Source organism: Gobius niger (assembly GCF_951799975.1).
Source record: "Gobius niger genome assembly, chromosome: 3".
Classification (NCBI taxonomy): domain Eukaryota; kingdom Metazoa; phylum Chordata; class Actinopteri; order Gobiiformes; family Gobiidae; genus Gobius; species Gobius niger.
Genome location: NC_136854.1, coordinates 17,477,381 through 17,487,678, shown reverse-complemented (window position 1 = coordinate 17,487,678; position 10,298 = coordinate 17,477,381). Strand labels below are relative to the sequence as shown.

General features: G+C 45.3%; 1 protein-coding gene across 1 annotated transcript; it reads left to right on the top strand.

The window, feature by feature from the left end:
- The first annotated feature begins 3,041 nt into the window (after nt 1-3,041).
- pou4f2 (POU class 4 homeobox 2) lies at nt 3,042-5,725 on the top strand. The gene is made up of 2 exons (XM_079552727.1): nt 3,042-3,564; nt 3,846-5,725. Exons 1-2 carry the CDS (start codon nt 3,343-3,345, stop codon nt 4,764-4,766), a joined length of 1,143 nt encoding a protein of 380 aa, XP_079408853.1. The 5' UTR covers nt 3,042-3,342; the 3' UTR covers nt 4,767-5,725.
- The last annotated feature ends 4,573 nt before the right edge of the window (nt 5,726-10,298 follow it).

Below are 10,298 nucleotides of genomic sequence, written 5' to 3'. Positions count from 1 at the left end.
ATGACCAGCTCGACACAGATAATACCCTTTTCGCAGTAGGCAATCAAAGAATAGCTTGGGAGGTGGACCTAACCTGTTTAAATACATTTGGCTGCCTTTTGTCAACATCTCCATGGAAACGAGCTGGTGACGTCTCCACTCCCTGTAAAGTTAGGTCTAAACACACACTTTTTCCCCCTTTTTTTCCCGTATATCCCGCCTAAAATATACATCTGTAATAAAATAAGTGTTTTGTATTTGATTCCATTTTTGGGGTCAGATGTTACGCGGTGTTGCTTTAAAAATTACAACATTTTTAAAGCAACACTATGTAACATCTTATTCTGTTGGCAGGACTAGGAAAGTCAAATAAAATAAAAAGAATAAAGAAAAATGTGCTTATATAGGGAAATTTGTCCTCTGTGTTTGACCCACCCCGCCTCAGGACGGCCTGTAAGAAGCAGCGATAGACGACCCTTTTCCAGATCTTTAGCCGGGATCTTGGTCAGGAGTAACTAGAGAGTGACTAGATGTTGAAGCCACAGTCATAAATAATTCATAATTCGAGAGATCATTTATTTATTTACTTATTTGTCCATCCGTACAAACTCTGGCATTGGTGGGTTCACGGCGCGCTTTGTACGTAAACGAATTATCCATATTAACAGCGTAACACCTTAGCTTTTAAACCATCTGTCCGCCATGTTACCTGCGCTGATCCACATTAGCGCCTTCAAAGCCATGATCCAGCGCGCGCCCCTGTCCTCCCAGACTCGGAGCCGCACACGCACGCTCACGGCGCCGGAAGAGAGCCGGAGGTGTGTGTGCGCGCACACGCAGCAGATGCCGAAGCCCCCACCACCACCACCGCCGCCGCCGACACACTTCAAAGTCAATCACGGGCTGGAGCTGGCGCTGATTGATTTGACTGAAGATATACTTTTGTGTGTTTCATTGTGGATGAAAATTTCATAGCGCGATTTAGCGCTGGTGAAAAATGGATGGTTTCTTTAAAGTTTGATGATAAATCAGTCGGTGGCTATATGCAGGGCGGACACGGACTGCTCCTTCATGTCCCGTGCCAGAGAGAGCCTGTAAGTCTGGGTTTGCGAAGTGTGTGTGCGTGCGTGTGTGTGTGTGTGTGTGTGTGTGTGTGTGTGTGTGTGTGTGTGTGTGTGTGCGTGCGTGCGTGCGTGCGTGCGTGCGTGCGTGTGGTGCGCGTGGGGGCCGGCCTCTTCTGTTGTCCGTGGGAAAGAGCTGAAGATACAAGGCAACAAGTAACGTTACAATCCCACAGTAACACACGTGACCATACTTTTTTAGACTATATCACTTCCGTATTTTTTCCCCCCCTTTCAAATCTATTATGGCAAGTTTTCGAATGCAAGTCTTCCCCTGTCCACTAATACAACAAATACGTAACTCAAGCTTCATTAGCGATGCATAAAGTGTCGATTCGAAGGGGAAAACTCCGTAAAAATGGTCGTCAGATCAGTGTCTATTTTATATTGACATGTGGAATACTCGCCCATGGGCACAGTCCGCATACTATAGCCTATACATGGGGCTTGATTTATTTTATTGACATCAATTCATGCACTGGTAATACATTAGGAGATTTTTTTGGAGGGGAGGCCAAATAATCATATTGCGTGACAGAAGAAAGGCACGACGTTATTAAAGAAGAAGAAAAAAGGGGAGAGAAAAAAAGCAGGGAATAAGACAAAGTGTTTTATAGCCTTGTGGATATAAACCCGTCAAGTTCCTTTCCTATCCACTGAGAGAAAAATATAAAAATAAAAAACAGTTTCTGCAGCTGCCTGTCACACACTCCTCACAACTCACTCTCAGCACCAGCAGCAGCAGCAGCAGCAGCAGCAGCAGCATCACACGACGGGCGAATGTGCGGGAAAAACCCCCCACCACAAAACCCAATCCAAACTCCACCAAAAAAAAAAAAGAAACTGCTCTCAGCACCTCAGCACCGTGACTCCCCCGGTCCGCGTCAGCGCAGGCGTCCGGCGGCTGAGGGCCACGAGAAAACTAATGACGCGCGCGGCCCTTCCTCGTTAATTACCGGCTGATTTTCAATTAACGGCGATATGGCTTAATTAGAAGCGGGATAAGATAATGGCCTGCTATGACAAGTATATAGATCAGCAATTACGCGCTGCAAATGACTGCCACTTGATGCGGTCTGAGCGTGACCTTTACGCGCACGTAAAAAAAAAAAGAAATCTTGAATTCTCGCCATATTCAAAACGTTAAACAGAAAAGTCCAAATGGTGCACGCTCGAGAACGGAAGAACGCGTTGTATACAGCGAGAGAATCGTTGTTGAACATGTCCATTATTTTGGAGTTTGCGTGTAGGATGGGACGCGGCGCTGTCCGTGGTGCTGAAGTCAATATTAAAAACGGCAACGGGTGTCGGGACGCATGAGTTGCAAACAAAACAACAACAAAAAAAGGGTGTGTTTTAAAGCGCTGGATGTAGTGCAGTTGTAAGACGAGGTGCAAGGTGTTAAGTCGTTTGAAATAAATGCCTTGTCGCGCACTGCCCATGCGCAGAATCCCCAGCGGCGCGGTGGCTGCTACGGCTGTGGCTAATGAAGAATAATAAATCATGAAAGCCTTGTTCAGGTACAAGAGAGAGAGGAAGAGGGACGGGGGGGTGAAAGGATGGAGATGGGGGAAAGAAAGGAGGAGAGGGAGAGAGCGGGGGCGCGTGCGTGTACGCGAGTGTGCGTGCGGTAGAGCGAGATAGGGGGGAGAGAGAGAGGGAAAGAGAGGGAGGCAGGAGGCGGAGAGCCCTTCGCCTCAGAGCAGAGACAGCCGTGGTCCCCGCAGCATTCACCGAAGTCGAGAAGAGATACTGTCGCCAATTTTATCATCGTTCTCTCAACGGAAACATTTTTCGTTATTGTTATTTTTATTAACTGAACAAAAAGGTCAAAGTAACCCGTTATAGGAAGGGATTTGTTTTTTTTTTCAATTTCAGTAAACCACTGCAAGAAACTTTCAAAATTTCTTGTTTGTTTTTATTAGAAGATTATTTTTTTTAACTATTAGAAAAGCTAAAAACTGTTTGCATTTTTTCTCTTTTTTTTTTGCGTGTGGAAGTCGAGAACGGACTGGTATTTTTTTTTTCAGTTGCAGATGATCTGCGCCAATCTGTGCATGGCTGGCCCCCAACGACAGCGCGCTTGTAGCAACAATAATAATAAGTACATGTGAGAAGTTGACAAGTCTCTTTTCAGCATCCACTTGACTCGACTCACTCGGGCTCCGACATCTCCCCGACCCTTGGAGGCGGAGTCTTAACTTATTAAAAGGAACTTGCCGAAGCTCGGACGCGCGCAAATATGATGATGATGTCTCTGAACAGCAAGCAGCCGTTCGCCATGGCGCACAGCTTGCCTGAGCCCAAGTACTCGCTGCACTCGTCCTCCGCGTCCACCCTGACCTCCAGTGCATCGTCGTCCTGCTCGTCCTCCTCCCGCATCAGCAGCGCCATCATCAGCACCAGCAGCAGTGGCGGCAGCAGTTCGGAGGCGATGCGCCGCGCCTGTCTCCCTACCCCACCGGTACGTACTCTGCATAATCACTGCTTAAAGGCACGTTTTGACAGCCCACTTTTTCTTTGCTTGATGTTTTTTTCATGTCTGCACAGCAAATCACCCAACACCTTCATTTCCAACTATTAATTTTTATGACCTGGGATGTTGCATGTGTCTTGTTTTGTGTGCTCCCTTCCCTTTTTTTAAGGATCTTTTTTTTCTTTTCTGGAAATGTTTTAAACCGAGGAGTGAGGAGCGAGGAGAATTCCCCACTGACAGTTATGTGTGCATTCTATTTGCAATTGCAGAGCAATATATTCGGTGGCTTGGATGAGAGTTTGCTGGCCCGCGCAGAAGCTCTGGCGGCGGTGGATATCGTCTCGCAGACCAAGAACCACCATCATCCTCCGCACCACAGCCCCTACAAACCGGACGCCACATACCACACCATGAACACGCTTCCCTGCACCTCGTCCTCCTCGTCCTCCTCCGTGCCCATCTCGCACCCCTCGGCTCTCTCCGGACACCACCACCATCATCACCACCATAATCACCACCATCCGCACCAAGCCTTAGAGGGCGACCTCCTGGACCACATCACCCCGGGGTTAGCACTCGGATGCCCAGATGGATCAGTGGTGTCCACACCGGCGCACTCGGCGCACATGGCGAATATGAACCACATGCACCAGGCGGCTCTCAACATGGCCCATGCGCACGGGCTTCCGTCACACATGGGCATGAGCGACGTGGACGCGGATCCCAGAGACTTGGAGGCTTTCGCGGAACGCTTTAAGCAGAGGCGGATCAAGCTGGGGGTGACCCAAGCGGACGTAGGGTCGGCCTTGGCCAGCCTCAAGATCCCCGGCGTGGGCTCGCTCAGCCAGAGCACCATCTGCCGCTTCGAGTCACTGACGCTCTCGCACAACAACATGATCGCACTCAAGCCCATTCTCCAAGCGTGGCTGGAGGAAGCAGAGAAGTCCCACCGTGAGAAACTGAACAAGCCGGAGCTTTTTAACGGCGCGGAGAAAAAGCGGAAACGCACTTCAATAGCCGCTCCCGAGAAGAGGTCACTGGAGGCCTATTTTGCTATTCAGCCTCGGCCCTCCTCAGAGAAGATAGCAGCCATCGCTGAGAAACTGGACTTGAAAAAGAACGTGGTGCGCGTTTGGTTTTGTAACCAGCGACAAAAACAGAAACGAATGAAGTACTCTGCATGTGTTTAGATCGCCGTGGAACTGTCTACATTTGTATCATATTTGCTCACAACACTTTTTCAATCATCGAACTATTTCCTCTAAAAGAAATATAAACTCGAGAGTAAAGCCCCTTGATGGTGTGGACATGTGGAATCGTTTGACACAGCAAGTAAGACACTGTTTTTACGCTTGACTTTTACGCACAGCATAGGTATAGTTACAGAACTATGTTGGTTTGGGGATAGGAGCGTCAAAGCGCATGGGGGACATTGAAGAGCACTTGGGTGGCGTTTATCTCAATGCAGTTTATGAAGGGATTAGGCCCTGCTGTAAATGAACCACACTTCATTTTGTGTCTAAATGTGTGATTAATTCTTTGTGTGATTCAATGGGGCTCTATTTTGAGGAAGCCTTTTATTTCCTAAAGGCCTCGCGTTAAAATGCTCACTGCTCTTTTATCCAAACATATGATTTGTAAACCGGCTGCAATAACGCCAGCGTGGGCCGGCGTCTTATGAACTATTTATTGAGTGAGGTCATGTTTACTTCATTACATATTTATTGGGATTCCCCTCCTCGTTTTTTTTGCCTGAGAAAATCAAATAGTGACAGCAGTGCATAGGCGTGTTGTTCAAGGGGAATCCTTTTGAAACCCGTACAATCGAAAAAGGTATATACTTTGTTTTCCAAATGCTTTCTGTATGTTTTGTATAAATATACTTATGAAGTCGTTGCTTGTTCGAATCACCTTAAAATGTTTTGTTTCTTGAGAAAAAGAGCAGCTTTGTGGAACGATGTAAATAGATCATTGATGCACATAAATATATCCGTACAGGTTTTGCTGTATTGCTGTTTTAGCTGATCTTTCTGTACAATGTATGTTGCTTTGGGCTTTGGAATTTGCCTAATTCTTTATTTCGTTCATGTAATTTTAATTTATTTAATTATTGAACTGCAATGTGTTTCATTAAAGACTTAACTTTAACATTTAATCGGACGTTTTCTTGCGTCACGTGCGCACGCACTGTATTTACGCCGCTTTTATTTAGTCATCTGATTATTTATGGATGAGGAGGAGGGCAAGTGTTTAGCTCTGGACTCTGTGCTGCTTCTTCTGGAGCTCAGCTCACTGCAGACATGGGCTTTTTCAAAGAGTTGCTCTGGTTGTGATATAGTCAAACAAAAAGGGCTACAAAACGGGATTGTGGATATGTTTAAAAAATAAAACAAAAAACAACACATAGTCTTCGTAATGCTAAGACTAAATTTAGTCTTGCGACAATGTTGGCTATTTTCAGTTCTGAAATATTGGTGTGTCTAAAAACAAATAAGCCCACTGTATTTCGAATATGTTGCATTTTGAGAAATCCGAGGGAAATGTAAGAATGTTTTGCGCATGCGATAGGCCTGTTGTTTGCTTTGGACGCATTTAAAATTCTTCTAAATAATGATTGGAAAGATAAAAGTTCATCCGACAGCAACGACATAAAAATCCCACACATTGGCAATTTAAATTCCCTACGTATCATTTATGTGAAGGGTCTTCATATTTATAAGACAAAGGCAAAAAAAACGTCTTTTGCAATGTTTCAGGTCAGAGACTAGTTTTGTTTCAAATGCTCTCGTGCATGACTTCTTTAGTCCTGATATCACGCACACGGAAAATGATACATTTATATCACACACAACTTTTTAATTTTTATTCTTAAAGCAGTGCACGAATACATGCTCCTGTTCATGTTCCATTTTCCACATTGCCCCTTGTTTACCTGAACCCTCAGTAATAACTGTGTTACTTCAGCTGAAGATGATTGACAGGGTCAACAGCCTCATGTTAACACTGGAACTCTCCCGCCTGTACTCTGCTCTACATTCCAACTTTAAAGCCTTGAGCACGAGCCCACCCTCCCAACCCCCCTTTTACCAACAGCTCGCGCCCACAACACGAGCCTGCGTGATCTGAACGTGCCTCGCTCCCAGGCCTCGCGCTGCCAGGCCTCACACGCTCTCCGTCAGCGCGTAAAGAGCACGTGGCTGCTTAGTGGAGCGGCTTAACCACGGCTCACTGTTGCCTTACCTGAGAGCAAATGCTAATATTCTATTAGAGCCTAATCAGGAGGTCTGCGGAGAGCTGGATGGCTCCCTGGAGCGCACACTTGCCAGATGTCAGCCCGCCAGAAAAACAGCTCGCCTGCCAACGTGCCCGTCTCCATTTAAATACACACACTCTTTGAAGCAACACAAAAAGAGCGCTGGGTTTGAAGGGAAGGGGTTATGGAGCTGAGAGAGGGACTGCGGGCTTCGGGAGGATGGATAGGGATGGTTAGGAGCTGAGCAAGCGTTTCAGCACCATGGACAGATCAGGCACCAAATCAAATCTGTTTGCGTTGCCATGGAGTACAGTAGCCACAGATATCCTCTGCACAACTAGCAAGTGTGGATGACCTCTATATGTCCACACTGGATGTAAAGATGTTTTCGTGTTCAATCTAAACGCCTGATTTAGATGACGGAATGAATAAACGCAGATTCTTTGCCATACATGAGAAAACGCTGAAACGTTAAACAGCTTGTATAACAGTAGCCCAGGCAGAGACAACAACTCAACTAGAGGCTACTATCCACCCATGTACGCTTTTATTGTGTGTATTCTCGGTTATGTTTCAACTGTAATGGCGGATATACATTTGCACATAGCCGAGGTTAAGGGGGATTACACACCCTCTTAGAGAAAAGGTTACATGCTTAATAATTAATCACTTTTTTTTTTTTTCCTCCCCCCACACAACCTCGAGATGTTACCAAATCCAAATGCGCCCATATGCGAGCCAGACACCACCGAAAGAGGGTCCTGGAAGGTTAAAAATCAGCCTTAGAAGAAGTAGTGTGTTCCGCATCCAGGGACTGCTACAGAAACGTGTAAACCACGGCGTGACGTCTGTCCATAGTTTCGGTCCATGCGCGCCAAAATATGAATCGTTTTATAGTTTTTTTTTTTTTTTTTTTCAGAAGGGGGGGGAAAAAAAAGAAAAAGTACCTGAGCTTCTTCTGGCCAATTAGCATTTCTAAGATCCTCGCTCTCATTACTTAACAGCACCTGCCATACATTAGCATAGCATTATTCTTATGATGAGGGCTAGCCTAGCTCCCCCCCCCCTCTCCAACACATTCAAATTGCCTTCAGGTCGCCATGTTTGGATTTAATCACGCATTCCGGCACAACGCGCGCACACAGATCTAATTTGCTGATTTATTTTAAACAGGATCCCCAAATATCTATAATTTATCCAAACGAGTGTCAGGGATTAATATTTATCCATCAAAAAAACGCCTTTAACAAAGTGCTGCCTGTCGCCATTTTCACCCGCGAAAGGCGCGTTAACGAGACAGCTCCTGATGGTTCATCAATTAAAAGATGCTCCTGGTGAGTGCTTCCTAATTCCCCCTAAACGAGCCATTGACTTAATAAGAGCGAATTATTAAATTACACACGGAATTATGAAAAGCAGATGATTACGAGGGGAGGGGGGGGCTCCTTTAAGTAGCGAGTCATTATCGCGCCGTGTTAATTAGCGCTGGTCAGGGAGGGCTGAGAGAGAGAGAGAGAGTGTGTGTGTGTGTGTGTGTGTGTGTGTGTGTGTGTGTGTGTGTGTGTGTGTGTGTGTGTGTGTGTGTGTGTGTGTGTGTGTGTGTGTGTGTGTGTGTGTGTGTGTGTGTGTGTGTGTGCGCGCGCGCCTCCACGGGGACTGCTCCTCCTTGCTCCTCCACCTGGCTGATTGGGAGAAGATCGATGGAGATTCTTTGATAGCGAATCAATGCAGGCCGTAAAAAAAAAAAAAAAAACAGAGCAGAAAGGGCCTTGGCACAAAGCGTAAAATCACGCTTCAAAATTACATCTTTAAGCCACGCGGCTTCACTCCATAAGGACACGGTGGGAGATTTACCAAAGAGGTAAAAAAGAAAAAAAAAAAGAAAGAAAAAAAGGCCATCCCCGCTTCCTTTTGTTATAATTACGCGCTGTGTTTTATTTTGCGCTCCCCCCCCCTTGAACACCCCTCCCCTCTTTCTGTGGGATCTTGATACATTTTTAATGAAGTCAGGGACTGTCGGAGCTCCGCCTGGGGACGCACAGTCGAATATTTTAACTGTACATTTACGCCAAGTGTCTGCCTTCAAAGACCAGTGTAAACCTCGCTGTATTTATCACAAGCGAGCCCTCTCCCTGTATGGCTTTCTCCCCCCCCCCCCCCCCCCCTCTATACACCTTCGCCCATTTGATACTGTCGCCAATCCGTCGTCGTTGTTGTTGATGCAATATTCATCCGCGCATCCACGGACATTAGTTTGTTCAGTGTTTTTTTTTTTTTTTTTTTTTTTTACGCGGGAGGAGGGATCGATGTTTGGCGCGTTTTCTGATCAGGGGTGGCACGCGCGCGAGTGTAGCGAGCGAAAGCCAATGAAACGGCTCCGTCTTGGGTCTATACTCGCACGCGCACTCTCACCGGAGACACGCGCGCTGGGTCGGTGACGCGCACGCATCGAGCTCGTAAAAAAAAAAAAAAAAAAAAAAAAAATGAAAAAGACGCATGAGGTTTGGGGGGGGGGGGGGGGGGTAAGCCAGGGTCACCACCGTGATGCCCGGGGGCGACAGTTGATAATATGCCTTAGACGAATGTAAAAAACAAAACAAAAAGAACCATGATGTACAAATTAATCTTAGGCCTCTTTCAGAAGCATGAACTAAAAATAATTGTCATCCAGGTAGGCCTTTACTTTTAATGTTTTTACAAAAATTACTTAAGAATGAAATTACATTACATTTTTAATACATGATCCTAGGGCTTCTATGCACACGCACATTGGGGTAAAAAACAAAACAAAAAGAGCTTTAAAAAAAACAACTATAATGTCTGTGTAACACGTCTTTATTTCAAACATGGGGATCAAAACATTGCAGTGCCTTCACTGAACCTCCGGACATGCGTACTGCAGATTTCCTGCTCATTAAAAATGGATGCGTCTGATGCTCATATTGCTTTCATGGGTTTGGATGCAATTGCGTTGATAGAAATGGCAAAACTATGTCTCCAAAATAAAATTGTGGAAAATATGAAAGATTGTTCGACATTTGAAGGCGTTTAGTGTCGGTAACATTTTTGTACGCTACACTAAAAAAAAAGAAAGAAAGATAAAAGATGTGTTAACACGGGGCCTCCAAGAAATCTATACGGCTTTCTGGAGCTGTGGTGAATAAAAGTGCATTTCTAAATATCAAAAAAATAATAATGTATTAATGTAATGATGTAAAAATGAATGATGAAAATTCCTAGTGATAATATAGAACTACAGCAGTATAATATTCAGTAGTGCTTGGCAATAAAAATGCAGTTCTCTGGATTTATATGGAAAAAAAAAAAGGTTCGACCAACTTGTACATCACCACAGTTTACAGCTAGGGGGAGTAGAGGGCACTTTTACTCTCGCCACCAAAAGAAGATTTCAGTAAATGGTGCAAAACGCATGATTGGTGAAATGATTATTCAAAATAGATTTAATAAT

What these genes read in the sequence shown, in the direction of transcription:
- pou4f2 (XM_079552727.1), top strand. Translation starts at nt 3,343, where the DNA reads ATGATGATGATGTCTCTGAACAGCAAGCAGCCGTTCGCCATGGCGCAC. An exon ending in CCTGTCTCCCTACCCCACCG is followed by an intron (nt 3,565 to 3,845) that starts GTACGTACTCTG and finishes TTGCAATTGCAG; the next exon opens with AGCAATATATTCGGTGGCTT.